Source organism: Lynx rufus, unplaced genomic scaffold (genome assembly GCF_022079265.1).
Source record: "Lynx rufus isolate CCGP_SWC_20201006 ecotype Redwood Valley unplaced genomic scaffold, mLynRuf1.p SCAF_7, whole genome shotgun sequence".
Classification (NCBI taxonomy): domain Eukaryota; kingdom Metazoa; phylum Chordata; class Mammalia; order Carnivora; family Felidae; genus Lynx; species Lynx rufus.
The window spans coordinates 104,256,361-104,283,351 of NW_025814889.1; the positions used below are offsets into that span (position 1 = coordinate 104,256,361).

At 36.3% G+C, this 26,991-nt stretch overlaps 1 protein-coding gene and 1 long non-coding RNA gene across 2 annotated transcripts in view; one reads left to right on the top strand and one right to left on the bottom strand.

The window, feature by feature from the left end:
* ACSS3 (acyl-CoA synthetase short chain family member 3) overlaps positions 1 to 26,991 on the top strand; it is a 153,590-nt gene that overhangs the window by 77,194 nt on the left and 49,405 nt on the right. The window contains exon 8 of the mRNA XM_047066850.1: positions 14,698 to 14,849. Within this exon, the coding sequence (XP_046922806.1) occupies positions 14,698 to 14,849 (152 nt within the window). The remainder of the gene's footprint in view (positions 1 to 14,697; positions 14,850 to 26,991) is intronic.
* Positions 1 to 26,991, bottom strand: part of LOC124502265 (uncharacterized) — an 87,834-nt gene that overhangs the window by 15,451 nt on the left and 45,392 nt on the right. The gene's annotated exons all lie outside the window — the stretch shown is intronic.

Here is a 26,991-nt window from a genome sequence, read left to right on the forward strand (position 1 = left end):
GTTGTTTTATATATTTGGGGGCTTCCGTATTCGGCGCATAGACATTTATAATTGTTAGCTCTTCCTGATGGATAGACCCTGTGATTATTATATAATGCCCTTCTTCATCTCTTGTTACAGCCTTTAATTTAAAGCCTAGTTTGTCTGATATAAGTATGGCTACTCCAGCTTTCTTTTGACTTCCAGTGGCATGATAAATAGTTCTCCATCCCCTCACTCTCAATCTAAAGGTGTCCTCAGGTCTAAAATTAGTCTCTTGTAGACAGCAAATAGATGGGTCTTGTTTTTTTATCCATTCTGATACCCTGTGTCTTTTGGTTGGCGCATTTAGTCTATTTACATTCAGTGTTATTATAGAAAGATACAGGTTTAGAATCATTGTGATGTCCGTAGGTTTCCTGCTTGTAGCAATGTCTCTGGTACTTTGTCTCACAGGATCCCTCTTATGATCTCTTGTAGGGCTGGTTTAGTGGTGATGCATTCCCTCAGTTTTTGTTTGGGAAGACCTTTATCTCTCCTTCTATTCTAAATGACAGACTTGCTGGATAAAGGATTCTCGGCTGCATATTTTTTCTGTTCATCACATTGAAGATCTCCTGCCATTCCTTTCTGGCCTGCTAAGTTTCAGTAGAGAGATTGGTCATGAGTCTTATAAGTCTCCCTTTATATGTTAGAACACTTTTATCCCTCGCTGCTTTCAGAATTTTCTCTTTATCCTTGTATTTTGCCAATTTCACTATGATATGTCGTGCAGAAGATTGATTCAAGTTACGTCTGAAGGGTGTTCTCTGTGCCTCTTGGATTTCAATGCCTTTTTCCTTCCCCAGATCCGAGAAGTTCTCAGCTATTATTTCTTCAAGTACACCTTCAGCACCTTTCCCTCTCTCTTCCTCCTCTGGAATACCAATTATGCATATACTATTTCTCGTTAGTGCATCACTTAGTTCTCTAATTTTCCCCTCATACTCCTCGATTTTTTTATCTTTTTCTCAGCTTCTTCTTTTTCCATAATTTTATCTTCTAGTTCACCTATTCTCTCCTCTGCCTCTTCAATCCGAGCCGTGGTTGTCTCCATTTTATTTTGCAGCTCATTAATAGCATTTTTTAGCTCCTCCTGACTGTTCCTTAGTCCCTTGATCTCTGTAGCAATAGATTCTCTGCTGTCCTGTATACTATTTTGAAGCCCTGCGATTAATTTTATGACTATTATTCTAAATTCACTTTCTGTTATATTGTTTAAATCGTTTTTGATCAGTTTGTTAGCTGTTGTTATTTCCTGGAGATTCATTTGAGGGGACTTCTTCCATTCGTCATTTTGCATAGTCCCTGGAGTGGTGCGGAACTGTGGGGCACTTCCTGTGTGCTGTCTTGAATAACTCGCGCTGGTGGGTGGGGCTGCAGTCAGACCTGATGTCTGCCCCCAGCCCACCTCTGGGGCCACAATCAGACTGGCGTGTGCCTTCTCTTACCTGCTTCTAGGGGTGGGATTCACTGTGGGGTGGCGTGGCCCATTGGGGCTACTTGCACACTGCCAGACTTGTGGTGCTGGGGATCTGGCATATTAGCTGGGGTGGATCGGCAAGGTGCACAGGGGCAGGAGGGGCAGGCTCAGCTCACTTTTCCTTTGGAGATCCGCTTCACTGGGAGGGAGTCAGTCCCACCCCCCGCTGGAGGGATGGATCTGCAGAAGTACAGCGTTGGGTGTTTGCGTGGTGCAAGCAAGTTCCCTGGCAGGAACTGGTTCCCTTTGGGATTTTGGCTGGGGGATGGGCGAGGGAGATGGTGCTGGCGAGCGCCTCTGTTCCCCGCCAAGCTGCGCTCTGTTGTCCGGGGCTCAACAACTCTCCCTCCCGTTGTCCTCCAGCCCTCCCACTCTCTGAGCAGAGCTGTTAGCTTATAACCTTCCAGATGTTAAGTCCGCTTGCTGTCAGAACACACTCCATCCGGCCCCTCCGCTTTTGCCGGCCAGACTCGGGGGCTCTGCTTTGCCAGTGGGCTGCCCCTCCGCCCCGGCTCCCTCCCGCCAGTCCGTGGAGCGCGCACCACCTCGCTGCCCTTCCTACCCTCTTCCGTGGGCCTCTCGTCTGCGCTTGGCTCCAGAGAATCTGTTCTGCTAGTCTTCTGGTAGTTTTCTGGGTTATTTAGGCAGGTGTGGGTGGGATATAAGTGATCGCAGGACGCAGCGAGCTCAGCGTCCTCCTACGCCACCATCTTCCCAGAAGCCCTCTCTGTTTTTCCAAATGCTGATGGCCATTTTCAGTCCTACTAATACTTGGATTCTCAACCCTTGAAGGTTGTTGAATCTCTTCCCTTATAAGGCACACCCTTCTAGAAGCTGTTCTAGTGCTCATTCTCGCTACGGGAATTTGCCCATTTGTTGCCTGAAATATATTCCTCTTAACCTTTAGATCTCAGCTCAAGTGTCTTTTCCTCCTGGAAGTCCTCTCTGACCTCTCTGATTAGCTGAAATCTTGTCATCTCTCCTAAGTTCCTTATGTTTTCCCTCCTGGTTTGTGTCCCAGATACAGTTTCCTATTAGTTTATAGGCCCCTTTAATTTGCTTATTTGCCCCCGTCTGCTCTTTGAGAGGGAAGAGATCATCTTAACATTTACGTACCATCAATTCTCAACTACTAGCCTTTAAAAAAATAATAATTGTACTTTAATACATATGTTTCATATATTTTCAGTCACTTATAGCATAAGTATTATTTCTATTGAATTTTTTTGCAGTGACAGTTGAGTAATACACAAAACCTGGAATGTGTGTGTAATAGGTGTCCTTAGCCTTGCTCTCCGCATGTATTTGGTTCCTACTAAATATTTGTTAAATAAATGCCTGGGTGAAGATACCAGTAAAAAAATAACTTGAGTTGTAAGTAAAGACCTGTCCCTCTGAGGGAGGAAAAAGTAATTCTAATTATCTTTACCAGAGAATTTCATGAACAAATTAAATAAGTAAGGTAATAGGTTACATTTTTAATAAGCAAAGATTTATTATTATTCATTGAACTGGACATATTTAATGTTTATTTATTTTTGAGAGAGGGAGAGAGAGTGTGAGTGGGGGAGGGGAAGAGAGAGAGTGAGACACAGAATCTGAAGCAGGCTCCAGGCTCTGAGCTGTCAGCACAGAGCCTGATGCAGGGTTCGAACTCACAGACCGTGAGATCATGACCTGAGCCGAAGTCAGACACTTAACTGACTGAGCCACCCAGGCACCCCTGAACTAGGCATATTTAAAGTGTACAATTTGGGAAGCCAGACTGGACTGGCCAATTGGACTGCAAACCAATTCTGAGTAACTCAGACCTTATTTTTGAGATGAAGAAAATAAATAGTGCTTTTCAGAAACTTACTTTATTAATGGAGCACTGATTCCCACAGACTTAACTCCAACAACAGATAGACAAAGACATATTTGGTACAGCAGTCTTGTCAAAGAGGAGAAATTAAACAAACATTGCTTTAATGTAGGAACTTTAATGTACAAACAACTTTAGCAACCTGGTATGTGTGTGTAGGCACATGTAAGTGATGGTTATACTCAGATATGCTTTCTGGTTTCTGTCTTCTATTTTGTATCTGTCCCCTTTTTCAAAAAGCCTATCACCTGCAGAATCAAAACCCAACATTTCTTCTCAAGGTCTAAGAAATCTTCCCGGACCCCTTTTCTCCTCATCTCTCCTTGGGTACTAATGTACAAATGTATACCTTGTACATACATTTCAATTACAATAATGCTGTGAAACCCAGCCTTCTGTAATGGCGGCAGTGTGGCTAAGCAAGAAAACTGTACTCAACAGACCTCTATCTCCCCATTATAGTCCTTTATGATACTTTTTATTTCTGAAGCATCTGTTACATTGTCTGCTGTTTCTGATTTTATTTATTTTGAGTCTTCTCTCTCCCTAGTAGTCCAGCTAAAGGTTTATCGATTTTATCTTTTCCAACAACTCTTAGTTTTTATTTTTTCTATTGTTTTTTTATTCTCTATTTGAAGTATTTCTACTCTAGTCTTTATTATTTCCTTGTTTCTGCTAACTTCCGTCTTAGCTGTTCTTTAGATCCTTGAGATGTAAAGTTAGTTTGAGATCTTTCTCTCTCTTTTTTAATGTCAGGGTTTGTTGCTATAAACTTGCCTCTTAGTGTCACTTCTTTTGTTGCATCCCATAAGTTTTGCTATGTTGTGTTTTCATTTTCATTTGTCTCAAGATACTTTTAAAATTCTCTTTTGATTTCTCTATTGACCCAATTGCTGTTCAAGAGTGTGTTGTTTCCACATATTTGTGAATATCACTGTTTTCTTACTCTTGATTTCTAGAGTACAAAGTTTCAGTTATTTAAGAGGAATAAGTTCTGGAGATCTAATGTATAGCGACACGACTATAGTTTAAAATACAATACTGTATTTTGCTAAGAGGGTGGATTGCAAGTGTTCTCACCGCCCCCCCCCACACACAAGAAAGTGTATACATGTATCAAAACGCCAAGTTACACATTTTAAATACATACAATTTTTATGTGTCATTATACCTCAGTAAATCTGAGGAAGATTATATAAAACTATGTGTACATAAAAATATACCAAAATATACTAAAATAGGTTTTGCCTTAAAAAGAAAAAAAAGAAAGCAGCATACTATTGTTGGCTAAATTACCTAGAATGGAATGCTAGATAATGGTCTCCTTAACTTTAGCTTGGCATTAAGTCATAAACTAGTTAGTATGCTTGATCTTGATATGGCAGTTCTCATTTTTATGTAATAACTGTATTCTTGGAAGTCCTCAAGGAAGGAAAGCCTGCTCTCATTTTACATCTGTTTGCATTTCACAAACTCTACACTTCATAACAGCAAGCCATTTCAATAAACTCTTATGCATGTTCACTAAATTAACCGGGACCAATGGCTGTCTGTTAATTCAACAATTAGCTTTGAAGATATAGCCTATATTCCTCCGTCTCAGACGATAAATTAGTTAGAGGAGGTAGAGGATTTATTTAAGATTCTGAATTGTGGTATAGGAGCATGGTTACTGGACTGGAAATACGAACATCTGTGTTATTTATCTTCCTCTGCTTTTATCTACCTATATGACGGTAGGCAAATTAATTCGACCTCTTGGGGAATCCGTTTCTTCATCATTGAAACTAGAGGATTGACACATGGTCTCCCCATTCTGCACTTCCATGAATCTTCTCCAAATCAATTTTTTTTCTAGAATAAGTATATTATTTGGTAACATGTTTTAAATTTTAATTCTGGAATTCATTTCAATTTTTTGCCTAGAGAATGATACTGACTCTTCAAATGTATTACTGAAGATTTCATTCTAAATTAGTGAAATTAAAAAACATTTTTTAAATGTTTATATATTTTTGAGAGAGAGACAGAGTGTGAGTGGGGTCGGGGCAGAAAGAGAGGGAGACACAGAATCTGAAGCAGGCTCCAGGCTCCAAGCTGTCAGCACAGAGCCTGATGTGGGGCTCGAACTCATGAACCATGAGATCATGACCTGGGCCGAAGTCAGATGCTTAACCGACTGAGCCACCCAGGTGCCCCCCAAAATTTTAATGTTTGAGAGGCAGCATAGCAGTTAAGACTTCCATTGTAAGATTCCTGAAACTTCCACGTATTATTTGTTTGGCCTCAGATAAGTTGCTTAACTGCTCTCAGACTCAGTTTTCTCATCTATAATTGTCAATATTAATATTACTTTTCAAAAACATAACAGTACTTTTCTCATATATCATTAAATTGATTAATCCATGAAAAGCTCTTAGAAAGGTTGCCGGGCTATAATAGTAGAATAAATGCTGGATATTATAAGCTACTGTCATTATCCAAACATATGAATCTATTCTTTGCCAGAAAAAAATTCTACAATATAAACACCAACCGTTCATTCCCATGCAATCCAGTCATTGTAATGCTTGAATATTCAGGTGCTCCACATTTCTTCCTTCAAAGTCTATCCTCCTAACTCTGCAGCAGTCATCAGAGCACTAAAGGCAGCTCCCTTTGGAGCCCATTAACTTTCTTCTAAGAGCCAGGCAGAGGAATCAGCACACAAGGATGTGTTGATTCTGCTAGTACTGATTTTGAAGAATGAGTAGCATATATGGAAAATAATCCAGTGATCTGTCCCCTCAAGGATCTGTCCTTTCAGAGTTGAACCAGGAGTGAAAGAAGAGTAGCCTTGATGCCTTTCATCTGTGAATAAACCAGTACATTTAATGGCTCACCATTATCCAAACATGTATAATCGTTCTCTTCTATTTTTTGGTGGGCTTTATCATTGCTGGTTTATAAGCTATATGTATCTTTAAAGAATTCAGAATATTCAGCTTGATAATTTCTTACTGAGTGCTCTTTTCCTGAATTCATAGGAAGAAGGAAGAGTTTAGATACTATCTATTCATTCTTCATAGAATGATTAGTGTGAAAATGAGCTCTACACTTTCCTTTATTTGCAAGGGAATCAGATAAGATAATGTATATGAAATTAGTTTGAAAGCTGCAAAGAAATATCACAATATGTGTGTGTATAGTAAAATATGACCACACACATATCTTACACATAATTATTATTACTTTATATACATGGATCAAAACTTGTAGCCATTTTCCTATGTGAAATCTCATGTTTGAGAGTATTGAGGATACTACTTTAAATATTTTAAAATTATTTTTGTATTTAACATTCGTTAGATCATCCACAGCGCACCTTCAATGCACATGTCACCTACTTCTGTACTGCACTGGGCCTATAATCTCCGTGAGGACATCCTATGGTGTATGTTCCACACGTGGACCTTCTGAATTCTTATCTCCTTCAAGGCTTCATTTTAAACATGTAATTGCTTGCATGTATAGAGTTACCTTCTTTTTGCAAGAATTTTGCATTTTACATGTTAACCTGTTTTCTCTAATTTGATTATCAGTTGTTTTCAGGACAGAGATTTGCTTCCTCCAAGCACAGGGATACGTTGCTTCCTTTTATGACTAGTAGCTGTGATGTTGTTAACTAGTACCCTCAAAGGCACTCATCAGAGTCATCCTATCCCCTTATCAAATGGAAAATGATTTCCTTCTTTCTTCTTTTTTAATCTAGTATAACAGCAATGTATTTTTATGTATGTATCGAATGAGAAAAATGATGACACAGTTATTACTCTAATTCAGGCTGTATAATTTGATCTTCTCAATTGGAAAAGATTGCAAAGCTGATGCCAGCATCTTTTAGATTTCTCACATGGCTAGTTGTTCAAAGATACTTATTCCGGAGTTTATTTTTCTCTCGGTGTGCCTGTGTTTTATGTTGGAATAAGGAAGTGCAGCTATTGTCATGACTCCATCAACAATATTTATTGGTGCTTGTTGTGAGCTCAGTATCTTCTAGGGGTTGAGAGGGAAACAGAATAAGTATCATACACACTCCTTGCTCTGAACACACTGACACTATATTAAAAAAGAAAAAAGTAAGATTAATGTAAAGGACAGAAAGCAAACAAACCAAGACACTACCTAAGAAATTTCTTACACAGTGTAGAAGATATAAAACTTTTTTCCAGAAATTACATTGAGCCATTGCCTATGGTAAATAGTCTACATTTAATTTTTGTACTTCTTTTGATGCAGTTTTCTGATGATAGAACTAAATAAGGATCAAAGAAATTAAATAAGTTGCCTTAGGTTACATACCTTGTAAAATGGCAGCTTGCATTCCCACCAGGCTCAAAATCTGTCTACTGGTCTCTTAAGGGAAGTTTAGGATTAAAGTAGATAGGGAAAGCTTTGTGGATGAAACACTACCAGTAATAATAATAGCTACTGTTGATCGGGTGTTGCCTGATAAGAACTCTACTAAGCGCTTTATGTACATAGCCTTAACTATTTCTATCCATACATCCATAGGATAAATATTTTGAGTCCCTATTTACAGCTCTAGAAACCAAGGATCAGAGACATTAAATAATTTACCAGTGGCACATGAGTGACAGAACTGGGATTTGAAACAGGGTTCTCTGGCTCCAAAAACAGTGCCCTCTGGCCATAATTTAGGGATGAGCAATTGGGAAATTACTGAATAATACCAGCTAGTGACCAGAACCGGGGTATCAGTGATCTTTAAAGGCAAAGGCAGGATATTAGGGTGTCAGGTGGGTATTGTAAGATTGAGCTCAAGAAGTTGAAAATAACTCTGATGTTTTCAGCTAAGATAGCCAATGTGATGGTGGTTGCCAACTGAGCTGCCATAGTAGGAGTTACAGCTATCGTGGAGCAGGAAAGAGTATTTTTAGTTTTGGTAATGTTGATTTTAAACCTACGACGCAGACATTTGTATGATATTGGGAAACTCAGAAAAATTTTCAGAATTAGAGACATAGAAGAGTTAATAATTCAAGTTCCTAAGGTGATTAAAATACTCAGAGGTAAAGATTAAGAAAGGGAAGCTATATAAACTGAGAATGAAAAATTAGGCAGTGGGAGGACCAGAAAACCGGTATCCTGAGGTGGAAGGGAGGTTTTCCAGAAGGTGGGGGATCATCAGTGCCAACTGCTTCAGAAAAAGGTCTGCTAGGACAATAGATGAAGAGAGTGTTTGGAATTAGGGTTTTATTAGTCACCCTTATGGCAGCACTTCCGTAGGAAGGTTTGTATGTTTGTTTTGTTTTTAAACATGGGGGGAATGTGAGAATGTTTGAAGGTTATCTTAGGTAAATTATTGGATGGTATGGAGTAGCTGGGGTTTGTACGACCTCAGGTTGAACTGCATTGTATGTACGGAATAGCCACACTTCCCTTCTTGGGCAGAAATCTGTTAGCGTAATAAAAGCAAGAAGCCATTTAATTTCTCTGCTTAGAGCAAAGTCTAACTACTCACTACGAGTAAAGAAAACCTTAATTTGTCCCTCTTCTACAGATAGTAGTGATCGCTCATCAGCATGGAGGAATTCAGAGGCGAAAGCAGTCCTGTTAGAAGCCATGAGCTACCAGCTATCCTAGTGATAAATGCTCTTGGTGACTGCTGAGAGTGGTAAATATGTCAGAGTCCCTAATTAGCTCAGCACTGGGTCTGCAGAATTACCAATTCCAGTGCTCTGCTTCATTTACTTGGCATTAATACTTTCAGAAGTAAGCATCTTTTTAGTGGGACAGATGGACTCTTATGACTGGGGTGGAAGCAATGGCTTATTCATTGGAGGGTAGCCTCATCACAAGGTCCCAGATGGTTAACTCTCTCAGAGATTTGGGAGAAGGCAGGAGAAGAACCGAACCAGAGCGTAGATCTTTTTTTTTTTTTAATTTCAGCTTTATTGAGGTATAATGAACAAAATTGTAGGATATTTAAAGTATATATCATGGCATCTTCAATTTCTCTCATCTGTTTTATGGTTTCCAGTTTTATGGTTTTAGGCTTTTATGCTTTTATGGTTTTGGTGCCATTGTAAATGGAATTGTTTTCTTTGTTTCTCTTTCTGCTACTTTGTTATTAGTGTATAGAAATGCCATCTATTTCTAGTTATTACTTATGTATCCTACAACTTTACTGAATTCATTTATTACTACTAGTAGTTTTTTGGTGGAGTGTGTATAAGTATGGATAGTATTGTGTCATCTGCAAATAGTAACAGTATAACTCCTCCTTACCAATATGGATGCCAAGCTGTTCCTCAGAGCTAGATAGAAAATCTTTGAAGAGATTCTTGTGCTGGGGAGGCTCTCATAGGCCTAGAAACCTTTTGGTTATGGACTCCTTTTCAGGATCTGATCATATTGACTAATCTCCCTAGGAAAACAAACATATACACATTAAAAAAAAAATCAGAACAGTCATAAACTTCCCTGAAGTCTGGTCAGAAACCCTTCATCTAAAAGATTAAGACATAATCATTTCAAGCAGTGATACAACAAAATAAAACCCTCAAACTAAAACTTAGCTTTCAGAAGTATCTGGGCAACACAGGAGCTGCTGGCCTGGGGCTATTCTTTCCATCTTTGGAAAAAGGATAAGTGTATTCAGGGTGTGACAGCCTATAAATCTTAATATGTATGTACAATCTGGAATCTAGTTTATAGAACAAGACAAAGGATGAAGCAATTCTCCCCAATAACAGGGGGAAAAAAACCCAGCAAAGGCTAATCTTAAATTCTAGGCTCATCCCCTAAGGTAACCAGACAGGTGGGTACTGGATAAGGTCCTAGCCTCAGGTAATGCCTCATATATAAGGACTATGCATTGGTTCTCAACCCTGGCTGTAGATTAGAATTACTTAGGGGACAAGTGAAACAACAATGCTAGACCCAAATTAAGGCCAATTAGATCAGAACCTCTGGGAGTGGGGAACAGACACTGGTACCTTTCAAAAGCATCCCAAGCAATTCTCATGTACATTTAGGGTTGACAATCAGTGGATTAGAGTAAAATTAGCCGGTGATATGGATAAGATAAAGGAGAGCTAGGTGGCAGCATATCCCTACAGGTGAGGCCCATGGAATTATGGGAAATCTCTAGCAAACAATCAGCCAAGTCAGTTGATATAAATTCTTAGTTATCAGATTGTATTTATAAGTAAGTTTTTACTCCTTAAAAAGGAATCTGCTATAGTAACACAAAATCATAGATCTGAAGGTTTTAAGGCATAGTGCAGTTATCCCATATGGCTTTAAAACAGCGGTAATGTTTTCAAAATTGGAACAAGATAATGTGAGCTATTGAGAGAGGGACTTTGGGGAAGAAAAAGCCCATTTTTTAAAAGCTTGTACACTCATTTGGTTCATATTTCAAAACCCACAAAAGGGTAAAGAGTGCAAATCTCACTGTCCCCCGTTCCCAGCTGTTCAATTTCTCTGACTTGGAAGCAATCTTATGTGTATAATGGTTCGTTATTGTATAAGCAATGCCCCCTCCTTTATTTTCATACGGATGGCATTGTAGAAATGATATGTGCACTATTCTGCATTTTACCTTTCTTTCACTAAATATTATATCCTGGAGAACTGCTTATGTTTTAATAAGTCTCAAGTTTAGATGTTGCACGCCTAAACTTTCATCTCTTGGTAAAGGCACAAGGCATATAGTAGGAATTCAACACATGCTATTGCCAGTTTCATCACGCTTCCAAAATAAACAAGCCAACACTGCTGCACCTGTCTGCTGAAATTAAATTCAGGACTCTTCTAAAAGGGATGTCGCTGTCTTCGCCTTAGAACCGCAGTGCAAACATGCCTTTGGTGATATTCTCAGAAGCGGCGTTCAAAAAGGTACCAGGTGTGTTTCTAATCCAGCCACAAAAGGAGGCAAAGACTACAGTTGACTCAAAAATGTGTATGTCAAAGTCTGAGAAACTGCACGTAGCCCTGACACCAAGCCTTGGGTAAACCGAAATCATAGGATTAATAAAACAAATATTATTTTGCTCAAAGATCTAGGTCTAGTGTTTAAGCTCATCTTCGTTTTGTTAAGTTGCTGTCTTTCACTACTTTCCTGTGCTGAAACTTAACCTCAGTAGGGATTATGGGAAAAGTTGAGATATTACCTGGTTTTCTAGCTCAGGGTCTATCATTTATGGTTCCTTAAAACTAACACAATGAATCATAAGTGGTAGAAATTTGTACGTGCAACTTAATCTTAAGGTATTTATCTGCTTGGATTCTATGCTTTGTACCATCACTAACCACATTATAAATATTAGTTAGTGTTTTATAAATCTCTGATATTAAAAATTCACGATTATAATAGCTGAAAGCTTAGAATCTCTGCTTCGCCGTTGTAGGGATCGCTTTCTGCTTTCGTGTTCTGGGTGGCAATAAACACTTTACCCCTTAGTTTGGGGGAAGGAAATAAAAGCAAAGGGTAAATTACATCAATGGATTTGAGTTTTGAAGAGTTTTTAAGTTATTGTTACCTTTTAGCTGCATTACTGTTTTTGGTGTATATGTTGTTTGTTAAAAATCTCCACAATCTTAGGATCTTCCTACTTTTCAATTGTCTGGGCTGTTGCTTCTCACTGAATATGCAAGTTCTGGAATCAGGGTCCTTTTCTCTAGGTAACTTAGAGTGGTTAGCATGTTATTGATTAAATTTACAAAGTACTATAAAGGGATTATATTGCCTGTGTGTGCATGCACGTGTGTGTATTTACACAAGCTTGTGTATGTGCAGGAGGCCAGGGGAGAAGAGTTTTCCATAAAACCACTAAGCTATTGAGTCACTTAATTCTAAAATAGTAAAACATATCATAGCATTGAATGATCCTGTGAGAATAGAAAATAAAATGGAAAAATCTGAACCTTTCTGAGCTCAGCTAACTTACAAAGGAATATGGTGAGATTTTATACATGACTTCCTTTAGTATTTTAATAGTAATGCTACGTTATCATGATTTTTATTCTCAATAAATAGAATACTGATGGAAATTTATTTGGTGCAGGTCATAATTGCAGCAGCAATTATATTATTTATAAAAATGTGGTACAGTTTTTAACTAATATTTCTAATGTTTAAGCTGTCATTATCATGAGACATAATTAATTGAAGGCATTGTAAAATACGTGAAAGTCATTATGGTATAGTATTTTGTTATGACACTAATATCACTCTTTTGTGGGTATATTGTCTTTGTCCCATGACACTGGAATTGTAATGAAATTCAACTTCAATTGCCTTTAAAATATCTTTCTTCAGTAGAGGTCAAACTACTGTAAAATATTATCTCAATGCTTTTATCGAGGAAATATTGGAAAAGTGATTTATTCTTATTTAATGGGCAAGAAAATGGCAACATCGATAGGGAAAGTCAATTGCACATGATCAGTTAATAAATACTTTTTATGTGGATGAGATCAGATTTCCAAAGTCACAATCTAGTACACCAGGGACTGATCAGTGCCTAAGACAGATCGAAAAAGTAAAAGTCAAATGTTTACCTCACTTGCTTCAAAAGAATAACTTTGCTGACTCATTTTAGACTGATGTGCTCAAGGCTTCAAAATGTGTGAGTCAAGTTATGTACATGAGTTGCCAAATTGTATCTGGCAGCTTTCCATACTGTATCAACCTCATGACCTGTATGAGGTGGTAATGGAATAAACTGAAGTCAAAAGTTTGGGATAGTTGTGATAATAAAAGTGAATTTCTAGTTACAATAAATACTGTCTTTGGTATTAAAAGAGCAAAAGAAAAAGCAACAGAATATAAGAAAGGGGTTATATTTTTCAAAAAGAAAATAAAATTACATTTAAAGAATATTAAGGGTAACCATTAAAAAGAGGAAAGTACAAACTAAGTAACGCCCTATCAAAGATCCAGTGAGAAGTAGATACTGAATCTAAATTACTAGACAGCTATGATTGGCCTCTTATTATCATCCACTCATTTATTATTCTGTGTTTGAGGAGAGCGCTAAGTTTGCTATTAGCAACTTCTTTCCTCTTTTTACCTCATCAGTGTTTCCCAAGTGTGTTCTCTAGAATATAAGATCTATGAGATGTTCATATAGGGGATGTGGGCAGAGAAGTTTAGGAAATATTACATATGGTAACTCTCTTTAGGGAATTCCTGATGTTCTTTAACATCTAATTTTCTAAGAAGTGTTCCAAAATAAGAAACCTGCTTTCCTTTTTTTATCCCAACCCCTTCTAAAAGGATTTGATTGTGAAATATTACATATAGTAATTCCTCTTTTGGGAATTCTTGATTTTCTTTAACACTTTTAAATCTTCAAGTAATGGTCCAAAGTAAGAAACCTATTTTCTTTTTCTTACCCAACCCCTCCCAAAATGATTTGATTGTGAAATATATATTTCATACCTATAATACATATTTTTTCATATAACATATATTAACATTCCAGGCACCTTGCCTTAGAATCAAAGGAAAAAGTAGCAGTGATGAGAATGGATTGAGGAATGAGGGGCTATGGCTGGGCCAACATAGATTTTATGTAACAGAATTTTTGCAGAATCACTGATTTATGCTATGCTCAATTTCCACTTTGCAGAAACATCAGTAATAAAAATGCTTTGTGTCCCTTTGATTATGTATTGTATAAAAATTGTTAGATTTTTATTCACAGAGGTTTCACTGCACATGTGAAATGTCATTTTGAAGCTATGGAAAGCATACATCTGGAGATATCTTACTGAATTTTTAAGTCATAGAAGTTGCTTTCCTTGGAGTGAGGCATTTAATTGTAAAGGTTATTATGTGGAAATTACTGTGATTCCATATTTTTCTCTGTTCTCAAAAATTTAGAGAATTGTTATTGTCACTTTTAGAAGTGATTATGAAAAAAAAAGTGTCAAAGTTAGAAATTCGTAGCAATCATATTTCTCCTTTAGTCCTACCACACAAAACAATGTCTTGAATTTCTTGGAAAACAGAAGGCTGTTTTATGTTATTAATTTGAAGGTGATATATACACCCTATCCTTTATCGTTCAAAACTTGAGAAAGGAAAACAGTGCAATTTGAAAGGCTTTTAGGATGATGTAAGGGAGCAAATGGCCTCTCTGAGGCCTGGGCGTTTGTTTTTTTATGTATTTATTGTAGAGTATGGGGACATTTTAAAACTCAGATCTGTCGAGAACCCCATTTTATTAACATTGCTGTGTTAAGTGTATAAGCATTGAACTGTCAGTGAAGTAGGAGACATTTTACCCGGTGACATTTTAAATGAATCTCATCGCAGGGAAAGCCTGTGGGAACACCAGATGCTGGCGCTTATTTCCGTGTGCTCGCGGAGCATGGAGTAGCTGCCTTGTTTACAGCGCCGACTGCAATTAGAGCCATCCGTCAACAGGACCCTGGGGCAGCCTTGGGGAAGCGGTACTCTCTGACAAGGTGAACTTGGGATGCGCGGGGCAAATTACATTAAAAACTGCCATCAGAATGAATAACTGAACATTATACATTTTTTTGGCACTGCGATACCTCGATGGAAAGAGCCAAAAGATTCTGCATGTTATTAAGAATGACTGTTCTAAACATAGCTTTGAATTAGTTAGAATTTTAACTATACCCGGGAATATTTTTAATACCGTATTGTGTTTATTTCAGTTCAGATCTTACCAAAATATTTCTCTTTTTTTAAACTGTTTTTCTTGTATTTCCCTTAAAGTAAAATGCAGACCATGACTTAACATGCATTTGTACATGTATAATAGCATCTAACGATCCTTTGAAAATAGAATAATAGTGTAAATAGAGGGAAAATATTATTCGATTTCATATGTACAGATAAAACGCGAAAATTATAGTCCAAATTACTGTTGTTGAAAGAGTGAAGGAAATTATTTTTCTGTTGTTTTATAATAGTATGCTCTGAATAGTTTAAATATTTTTTGTTGGTTTATTGACATCCATTTTAGTTTAATGATATGTATATTTGAAGATAATTATAGCAATTTGTATCTGCAAGGCAGTTTCCAACATCAATTCTTATTGAACCTCTTTGAAATTGGTCACTGCTATCATAAACTAAAAGAAGGATTTTGTAATTTCTTCAAGCCAGAAAAAACGGGTTTGAATTATTGTTTCGAAATTTTTAAGTTAAGCACCAAATGTTATGAATTGTATGTTGTTATAACCCAAAGAAGGAGTTAAAATAGATATCATACACTGCAGGTGTAAGGAAGAAGCTCTCAGTTTGGGCAGTCAGTGACTTTGTTTTTCATTCTTGTCCTATTTTTTTTTTTTTATTTTATGAAAACTCAGGTCTGGATTTACATAAAATTGCACCTGTAATCTAAACAATATACTCATTAAAATAAAAGTGTTCATAAAATGAACCTTCCATTGTAATATTTCCACTCACCCTCTATTTGTTCCTTCATTAACTACATTTCAATTTTGTTTCCTCCATTGCAGCCAAAAGGATAGAAAAGTAGATTTTGGTATTAACGTCATAGGCTGTGTATAGTCTCTATGTCTTAGACAGTTTCAGGGAGTTTTGAAGAAACAGTGATTGTGGTATCTTGCACTGTGTCTTTACTAACAAATGCATTCTGATTGCAGGGGGTGAAGTTGTGTATCCTGGAAGCTAAGGTCTCTCATTTGCTAAACCATCTTCTTTTCGCATTTGTACATGAGTTTTGAAGGTTATCCATTACTGTGAAGGCGGGAACCTGTTCCAATTTTCCTGATATATACAATATTGAACAGCACCAAATGCCTTTTTTCAAACTAATACTAATATGGCATATGAGATCTTAGTGTAAGGAAAATTGCAATAAGTCCCCCCTGATGATGCCCTTCTGTCTTTAGGCACCTATGTTATTCAGGATGGTGTGCACGTAGGTTTTAATAGATGTTTAATGATGCAGACTGTGAAAACACCCTCAATTATTCAAATTACTATTAATAAATTCAAACATTTACTGATTACCAACTACGTGCCAGGTATAAGCAGTTTAAGTTTCTCTCATTCAGTCACCACAATAAGGAAGAATTGTAATTATCCTCATTTTACGAATGAGTAATATTAGGACCAGAAAGTTTAAGAAACCTTTAGAAAGAAATTAACTCAGGCAATCTGACAAGGTCCCACATTCTTTTTTTTTTTTTTTTAATGTTTACTTTTGAGAGCAAGAGAGAGAATGAGCAGGGGAGGGGCAGAGAGAGAGAGGAAGACACAAAATCTGAAGCCGGCTCCAGGCTCTGAGCTGTCAGCACAGAGCCCGACATGGGGCTCGAACCCACAAACTGTGAGATCATGTTCTGAGCTGAAGTCGGACGCCTCACCGACGGAGCCACCCAGGTCCCTCGAGTCAATTCAGATAATACCTTCACTGAACTCTAATGGATCCTCCCTTGTGAACTAAGGAACTGTTAGAAACAGAAGGGACGTCAAAAATCTAACTCTCTGATTTTAAAAACAGGGAAACCGAAGTCCAAAAAAGTTAAGTTTGGGTTAGAGACAGAATAAAGACCAGGACTCAAGTCTTTTCACACAACTGTATCTTTAATTTTTTTATTTATGTTTAAGACTTTTCATGCTTATTTACTGCACTGACACTCACTAGGTATTATGACTGCAGGCTTGTGATATATCTGCAGAACTTAGCCTCTCTCTTCTCTTACAGGACATTCCAAATGATGCAATTGTATTTTTAAAATGTATCACAAATCTCATTAAATATTGTTTTAAAGTAAATTTGGGGGAGGGGGCTAGGTGGCTCAGTTGGTTAAGCTTCTGACTTTGGCTCAGGTCATTGTCTCTAGGTTTGTGAGTTTGAGCCCCACACTGGGCTGTTTGCGGTCAGCACAGAGCCTACTTTGGATCCTCTGTCCTCCTGTCTCTGCCCCTCCCCTGCTCACACACACACACTCTCTCTCTCTCAAAAATAAATGAACTTTTTTTTAAAAACAAGTAAATTTGGAGGGGTGCCTGGGTGGCTGGGATTGGTTGAGTGTCTGATTGATATCAGCTCAGGTCATGATCTCACAGTTTGTGGCCTCAAGCCCCACATCAGCCTCAGTGGAGCCTGCTTGGGATTCTCTCTCTGTCTCTCTCTCTCTTTCTCTCTTGCTTGCTCACCTTCTGCCCCTCCCCCTCTCTAAATAAATAAATATTTAAAAAATCAACACATAAAATAAATGTGGAGATCTGCCAGAAATTTTCACTCCCAAAGCAAATTTCAAAAGATGTTCTGAAACAGGGTACTAAGCAGAACTATAAATTCATTTTATCATAGACGAGTAGAAGTTAGAAAAACAGATTAGAAGTCATCTAGGATAGTTACCTCATTTCACAATTGAGAAAACTTTGTCACAAAGAGGTGAAGGTGAAATAATGTTCCCAGAATTGCAAAGCTCCCTGCAGCAAAGCTGTGACTTGGCAGTGCAGTGTCTTATAGTTAAGATTCTTACTCTGGAGTTAGACTCACTGAGCTTAAGTCTACCATGTACTGGTTGTATGACCTCAACAATGTTACATGGCGTCTCTGTTCTTTTTGTTGTTGATTTGTTTTCTTTTTGCCCTCCTTCCCTTCTCTCCTCCTCTCTTCTCCCTCCCTTCTCCCCCCGCTCCTCCTTCCAGAATATAAATATAGTAATAGCACAAGAATATAATAAAATAAAAGCTATATGATCCATGCAAAGCACTTGGAACAGTTCTTAACGTAGACTGTCATAGCTATTATTATTGTCTGCTTTCTAATTTACTGCTCTTTTTCATCATATCATGTTGATTTATTTTCCCACGTTCTTCTCCTAGTTCAATCTTAATAAAGTTAGAAAAAATTCAGTTCTGGTACTTCCATTCAAGGTATCACAGTACCTCATGCTCCGATGCAGCCCTTTTTTCCCCCAATTGCACTCTAATGAGAGATAATACAAAAAAGAAAAAGCAGAGCATCAGAGATGAGCTCAAAATTAAAGTAAACATATCTGCGGATCAGAAATGGAACAGATTTGCAAAGTAGTAAGCATGGCTGAAGCCAGAGGTTTGCTAGGTGTAAGAGCAGGCATTGACAGCATAGTAGAAACTCGGTATTCTGCAGCTTTGATTGTGGAGTCAGAGCCAGCTCAGTGCTTGAACTTGCGGTGCAGTGTTACCCTTCACTCATGAAAGGAGATTGATAATGATGGTTAGAGGTTGTTTTCTGGGACTAGGACTTATAGCGAGCTTTGGTACAGAGGTCTGAATGAAACAGAGAATAGCCCAGCAGCTGTAGACTGAACTAAACTGCCCACCTGCTGTCCTAGAATTGGATCTATGATATCCTGAGTATCACTGTGTATTAAGAATTCTGGGCCATCATTGTGGCATCGGATCGTTGGGGGATAGCTACATCACCCATAAAATTATTGAACAGAGAAGGCGAACATAGGAGAAGGAGCAAGAGATAAAAATAACAACAAAGAATCTCTTTTTCTTCTACTTAAGATACGAGTATAGAAGCAGGGATCAACAAACAAGACTAATAAAATTGAATAACAGATCACATTGCTATGGAAACCTGATTTATAGAGGACGTGGTTTAACAAACGAGTGGAAGAAGGATAGACCCTTAGATAAATTGGTGCTGGAACAGCTGGCTGTATATGTAGAAAAAAATGAGTTCCCTACCATATACGATACACAAAAATACATTTCAGCTGGATTCAAGGCTCTAAAATTGTAAAGCAAAGACTTAATACTTTCAGAAGAAAATGAAAAAATCTTTTAATATATTTTTAGTAGGGAATGACCTTTTAAAGTGTAAACCACAAATCATTAAGGAAAATATTGATGAAATTTACTACATTAAAATGAAAAATCGCCCACTAAAAGAATAAACAAAGTTAAATGATGAATGATTCACTCAGAGAAGATATTTGCAGCATGTATAACCATTAAGCAATTAGTGTAGAGGATATAAAGAGCTTCTACAAATCAATAAGAAAACACACCATCCAATAGACGAATGGGCAAAGGATATGGACAGTCAGTTCATGGAGAAGACAAGAGTAGTCCAAAACATTAAAAGATCTTTAATCTCACTAAGAAACAGAGAAATGGCATTTTATTCCCATCACATAGACAAAAGTTAAAATACCTAACAATGATACTTGCTTGCAAGGATATAAAGCAGCAGAACTGTTTTTACACTACTATGGAGAGAATAAAGTGGAAATATGTAGCAATAGATATTTATGCACTCAAGATGTCCCATGATCAAGCTTTATTAATATGGAGGGATGAGAATGAGAAACTCTCAGAAATGTGAACAATAAACCATGCATTTGAAGGTTTCTAGCAGGTTTGTTTCAAAACAAAACAAAATATAAGTAAGTACATGTGTAGTAAAAACATAGTAGAAAATAGATTATGTATTGTGGTGTATTAATTCAACAGGATATTCAGAAGTGGAAATTGACCAGAACTTCAATATTAGCATGGATAAATCTCAAACACATAATGCTGAGTTTAAAAAGCAAGTGAAAAATGATTATTTTTCTCTTACACATAGCAAGAGAAATTGGAAAAATTATGAAAAACCATATTGTCTTGTTTAGGGATACACAATAGGCAGAAAAAAATTAATGCAGGAAATGAAAACCTCTGAGTAATGCTAGTTACTGAGACTAGGTGGCTAGTGGGATGGTGAAGAGAACTAAGAGTTAAGTAGGGTTTGGGGAGAATTCAATAAAATCAATACTATTTTATTTTCTAAGTGAAATAAATATGGCAGAATGATAAAACTGAGAATTATCCCATAACTGGGCAGTATATACATAATAAGTCCATTATATTATCATCTACTCTTGTCCTGTTTCTCAAGGAAGTTAAAAATCTCATAACGAAAAATTCTTCCCATTTTCTTTATGTGCTCATTTGACATGAAATCTCTGAACCACCTTGGTAAATCGAGGATGTCATACTATAGGTGTGCCTTCATAGAAGGAGAGGTGGGCAAGGGTATGTATGTGTACATGCTTTGCACCTGTCTTCATTTGGTCTAACGGAGCTGGCAGCGCCTAAACAAATAACTTTCCTACTTCAGTGACAACGACTATTAAAATTTAAACAAATGAGAAAATCTCAGAGTTATCAATCCTTTTTAAAAAAATTTTTTTTTCAACGTTTATTTATTTTGGGGACAGAGAGAGACAGAGCATGAACGGGGGAGGGGCAGAGAGAGAGGGAGACACAGAATCGGAAACAGGCTCCAGGCTCTGAGCCATCAGCCCAGAGCCCGACGCGGGGCTCGAACTCACGGACCGCGAGATCGTGACCTGGCTGAAGTCGGACGCTTAACCGACTGCGCCACCCAGGCGCCCCTATCAATCCTTTTTTAAAAGCTTTCAGAGATCTCCTACATTTGACTCACTGCTCCAAATATGTGGTCTTCCGAATCTCAGAATGACAGTGACCATATGTTGCCTGTCTGGGTTGGTGGTGGATTGCTGATGAGCCATCCAAATATCCAGCTTGCATTGTTGAATCTTTTAAAAAACTTAGTTGCCAGTTATCACCATGGTAGTTGAATGAGAAAGTAAATAATTTAAAGCCATTATGTGAAGAAGTAAAAATTTATTTATTTATTTATTTATTTATTTATTTATTTATTTATTTATTTATTATTTTAGAGAGAGAGTGTGTGTGAGTGGGGAAGAAGGGCAGACACATAGATAGATAGATAGATAGATATAGATAGATATAGATAGATATAGATAGATATAGATAGATAGAGAGAGAGAGAGAGACTCTTAAGCATTCTCCATGTACACCACAGAGCCCCAACACAGGGCTCGATCCCATGACCCTAGGATCAAGTCATGAACCGAAATCAAGAGTTGGACACTTAACTGACTAAGCCACCCAGGCACCCAAGAAGTAAAATCTTAATAATTTATACAACATAGAAAAATATTACATCTCTTGTTTATTGTATTTTAAAGCTTATTGCTTTTTCATATTTCATCAGCCATTTGAAGATTCTGTTTTGTGAAATGTTTATCCAAATCTTTGGCACGTTTCAGTTTTCTTTTTCTTGTTGATTTGTGGGACTTTTCATATACTTTTAATCCAGTTTTTTTCTTTTTTTACTGACTATATGTATTACAAATAATCTTTACCTTGTGATTTGAATTTCTCTCACTATCTTAGAGGTGACTTTTGATGAAGAGATGTGCCTTTTCATCAATATTTTTTCTCTATGGCTAGTGCTTTTTAAAATCCTATTTAATACATGTTACTTATTTGAAGATCAGAAGTTATTCTTCTCTGTTATTTTTTTTTTTTGATTTAGAGAGAGAGAGAGAGAGAGAGAATGAGCACATATGGGGGAGGGACAGAGAGGGAAAAAGAAAATTTCAAGCAGGCTCCAAGCCCAGTGTGGGGCTTCATCTCATGAACAAGAGATCTTTTTAAAAAATTTTTTTTTATTTCAAAATAATTGTAATTCACAGAAGATTTCAAAGATAGTACAAGGAGGGCCTATGTACCCTTCACCAAGTTTCCCCCATGGCTTCATCTTCCGTAACTGTAGTACAATACCAAATTAGGACATTTACATTGATAAAATATGTGTGTATAGTTCGATGAATGTAAGATCTTGACCTGAGCTGAAATCAAGAGTTGGATGCTTAACTGACAGCCATGCAGGTACCCCTCTTCTATATCATTTTCTAGAAGCTTTATTGTTTTACCTTTCACATAATCTTACTGGTTTGATTTTTGTGTATGGCATGAAGTAAGGGGTCAAACTTGTTTTTTTTTTCCTTATATGTATCCAATTAATCAAGGTCCGTTTATTTAAATGGCCATACTTTCCCATGGCTCTGCATACCACTTTTGTCATAGAAGTGTTCATAAGTCCTTTCTGTTTCTTGCTTTAATTCTGTTTCATTGATTGGCCTATTTGCCTATATTTGTGCTACTCTCACAGTGTCTTTGTCATTATAGATTTATAACAGGTCTTGATATCTAGTAGTAGTAGTAGTAACAGCAGTACATCACCTTGTTCTTTGCTCTTTGATCTGCTCCATTGTATTTCCATACAGATTTTAGTATCAGCCTGTTTATACACACACACACACACGCACACACAGATAGAACTGCTGGAATTTTGTTTGGGATTATTTTGAATTTATAGATTTCTATGTTAAAAACTGGCAAGTTAATATTGAGACTTCTAGTTCATAATTATAGTATATCTCTTAATTTATTAAGGTTATTATTATTTTAATTTATCGCATTAATGCTGTTTTGTTTATTGCATGAAAGACATCTTTTCTTAGATTTGTTTCAAGAAATTTTCTTTTTTTATTTTTTCCATTGAAGTATAATTAACACACAGTGTTATATTCATTTCAGGTGTACAATAGAATGATTCAACAATTCTATGTATTTCTCAGTGCTCATCATGATAAGTGTACTCTTGATCCTCTTTATTTCACCCATCCTCCCATAAATTATGGATTCAATTTCATTTCATTCAAATTGCTTCTTAAATTTGTAACTTGATAGCTTTCATTATTTTTAGAAACTCTTTTATCCATTATCTCTTCAAATATTGCTTCTATCTATTTTCCCTTCTTAGGCATTGATACTTTAATGGCATTTGTTAGAACGTTTTACCCTATTACCCATATCTCATAAACTCTATGTTTTTTCTCCTTTATTCTTTTCAGTTGCAGATTGGTTATTTTCTCTTAACTTACATTTTGGGTTTTCAATCTTGTTTTCAGTTGTATATGAACTTTCTTTAGATCTAAACTTCTCTAAGTTTGTACTTTTGTATTTTTAGTTCAGAGATATTTATTTGATGCTTTATTATAATTTCTAGTTCTTTGATAATTTATACAAATATTTCATGGACATATTCAGAGTTATTGCGAAGTCTATGTCTAATAACAAGACTATCTGTGAATCTTTGTGATTTTTTTTCTGATGACTCTATTTTGCATGTTGGTCACGTGGCCTTCTATCTTAGTGATCATCATATGTTAAAAATTATATAGCTACTTTGACACTCTGGAGTTGTTAAGGTCCTACAAAGTAATTCTTATTTTGGCAGGCTGTTAACATAAGGGAAGATCACTTTGATCCAGTTCAGGTTTTAGCTGATTTGCAGCTGTACTTCAGTATTTAAGAAGGCGAGTTTCTTTCCAGTTTATCCCTATTGTTAGGATGTAAATCTTCAGGCATTCCAATGGAAACTGGAGTGTTTTACAACCCTCTACTCCTTCTTTTCCATTATGAGTCTTGAGTTCCAGGTTGGTTTGTTTCCCTCCCCCCCTCCGCCCCCAAGAAATTGTGGTGGCAGGAATTGCTGTTCATTTTCTAAGCCTCTCAGTCACAGTTTTTGTTCAGTTTCTCAGTTTTTCAACCACTAGTTGCTTGGGCAGATATTCCAAAGGGGGAAAAATGGCAAGTCAGTGTAAGACGTTTTCTATACATTTTTTTCCTTGGGATGTTAATGCTTCCAGTGCTGATTGTCTTTGTAGTTCTCTGACACCTGAAAGAGATGTTTCTATTTTACATTCTGTTTAGCTTTTCTGGTTGTGCTTGAGAGAGAGCCTGGTGGACAAAATGCTAGTAGGTCCTTGACAGAGTGACAAATGCATGTGTAATACTAACGCTAGTGTCTGTAACATTTTGAAACTGAATTCTAGTGGGGAGCAAGTGGAGGAAAATAGCATGAAGAAAAAATGGAGATAACCTCAGGGACACTGGTGGCAAAAGTAATGATATTCTGTAGACTAGAAGTTGACGAGGCATTGCTGAAATGATCTATTTTTATTTAACTTCTTTTGGCACAAGTGAAGAGTACTTTTCACTTGTTTGGTAGTTTATGGAGCTTGAAAGAAATATTCACTTTAGTTTTCTTCTGTTCTTAATTTATTACCTGAAAATTCTTCATCAGAATTTATCTTTAGCTTTTATCCATTTTTGGGCAGCTTCCTTTTTATTTTGGACTAAAATTAATTTGACAATATTATTGTTTTTCTCTTTCTCTTGGCTTAATTTTCAGCTTCATTTGAGTGTTGAATTGTACTCCATTTTACACAGAATTGGGGAAAAGTAGACAGGTTTCATTCCCATTAATTCTATCCCCCTACTGGTTTTTTCTACTCTAGATATTGTATGTTATAATTTTGTTTAAGTTTTTGGTAGTATATGCTTGGAAGTAAATTCATCTTTCCCTGTGTTACTATCATCAGAATATTACCCGTATATTTATTAGTCTATCAAAATCTATGACAGCACTATACAATAAAACTGAGCTCTGCAATATGGTAGATAGAAGTTGCATGTGACTATTGAACTCTTGACAAGAGGATAATCCTATCATGACATTGATATATTTTTTTAAAATTTTAACTAATTTAAAATTTAAATAGCCACATGTAGCTTAGAGCTTCCATATTATACAGTGTAGTTATAGCATAGATAGAAGACCTATGTAATTAACTTAGGTAAATTTGGATTCCAGAGAATCCAAGTTACTATGAGAGTGGCTAATATTAATCTTTATAAAATGCATTTTCAAGGAAAAATTGTTTAAATATTTTCATTTTGAGGTATTTGTCTTTTCATATTATCAATAAAATGTTTGCAAGGTCATTAATGAGAAGTTTATTAAGTGATGTTACTATTCTTTTTTATTATAAGCCACAAAATGTCCTTTAAAAAATAAGACTGACTTAAGGCATGAGTTTATCTTCAAATTATCTTACAATTTATCTTTATAATTATAGATTTATGCTGTTTTTTTTAATTTCAGTAATCATCTTGGTTATAGAAATATCATATCACATTGAATGGTTTTATTTACTATGAGGAATTGAGAGTTAATAATATATATATTAAATAAGCTTTTTAAAAAAATTTTTTTAATGTTTATTTATTTTTGAGAAAGAGAGATAGAACATGAATGGGGGAGGGGCAGAGAGAGAGACACACACAGAATCTGAAGCAGGCTCCAGACTCTGAGCTGTCAACACAGAGCCTGATGCGGGGCTCGAACTCCTGAACCATGAGATCATGACCTGGGCCAAAGCCGGATGCTCAACTGACTGAGCCACCCAGGCGCTCCATTAAATAAGCTTTTTTTAAGTTTATTTTTTGAGAGAGAGAGAGAGAGAGGGCAGGGGCAGAGAGAGAAGGAATCCTAAGCAAGCTCTGTGCTCTCAGCAAAGAGCCCAACATGGGGCCTGATGCGGGGCTTGATCCCACAACCCTGAAATCATGACCTGAGCCAAAATCAAAAGTCAGATGCTTAACTGACTGAGCCATCCAGGTGCTCCAGGAGTTAATATTTGATTAAGTATTTATTACAAGACTTAATTTTTTCATTAGTCGTATTCTATTCGTAAATCTTTGTATACAGTATGTTAATGTTCAATAATATTACACAATTAGGAGTCTGTAATTGACAAAAGTAATAACTTTGGGGCAGTTTGAGGAATTTTAATAAAAAAGTAGATTGAGAGTTTTTAGTGTATTTAGGGAAAGGAATTAATCTATACTACTTTAACATTTTTCTAAATCACCAATCATCTTGCAATTTTTCCTCTGTTTTAGTAAATAATAAATGACTTTTTTGGAAATGGAAGAGACTGACATGCAGAAAAGCCAGATATCACCTTTACTACTCATTATGGAATTTCATCTTTATATATGGCTTATTAGTGCCAGCATGAATATTGCTACCATAATGATAAAAATGTAATTAAATTCTAAGAAAAATAAGTGATAGAATTGTACTGCAAAACCACAATAATAAATACTAAGCTTTAAAATATATAATGTGGAAATTTGTCATCAGATCAAAACTCAATACTAGTTAATAGTTTATCATTATAACCAATTAATTAGATTAATTGTAATTTACTTGACTGGGGAAAAAAGCCAAAAAAATAAATTAAAACTTGCAAAAATGTGGTGATATCAAGATGTCGGTTGCCCTTTAATTAGCCAAAAATTATTTTGTATTATGTGTTAATATTTTTAATTGACAATATTTTACCCCATGTTTTCAAAAATATATATAATTCTAGATCTGCAGTTTCACATATAAACTGAACATCTGACCATCTGAACAATCTAGAGCTCTTTGGAGTAATCTGTGACTTGATAGATGATGGAAATATGGCCTCTGATATCTGTAAAACTTCCTTTTTATTGTTCTTTGCCACACTGTTGGAATCACCCAAACATATCATTTATAAATTTTAATACAAATTATCTATGTGCATAATGGTTGTAATCACAGACATTTTCTAAAATATTAGGAATCTGTTTAAAGAAAATGTAATTAAAATAAGTACACATTTTTGAGTCATAGGATTATCAACAATATGGGCCTTTATATTTAAATTTTTGTCTTGTTTTTACCTGGCATCTAAAAACACAAATGTATTGACTTCATTTTAAACTTTAAAACTTTACACTAATCTTTTTAAAAAAAATTTTTTTTAATGTTTGAGACAGAGAGAGACAGAGCATGAATGGGGGAGGGGCAGAGAGAGAGGGAGACACAGAATCAGAAGC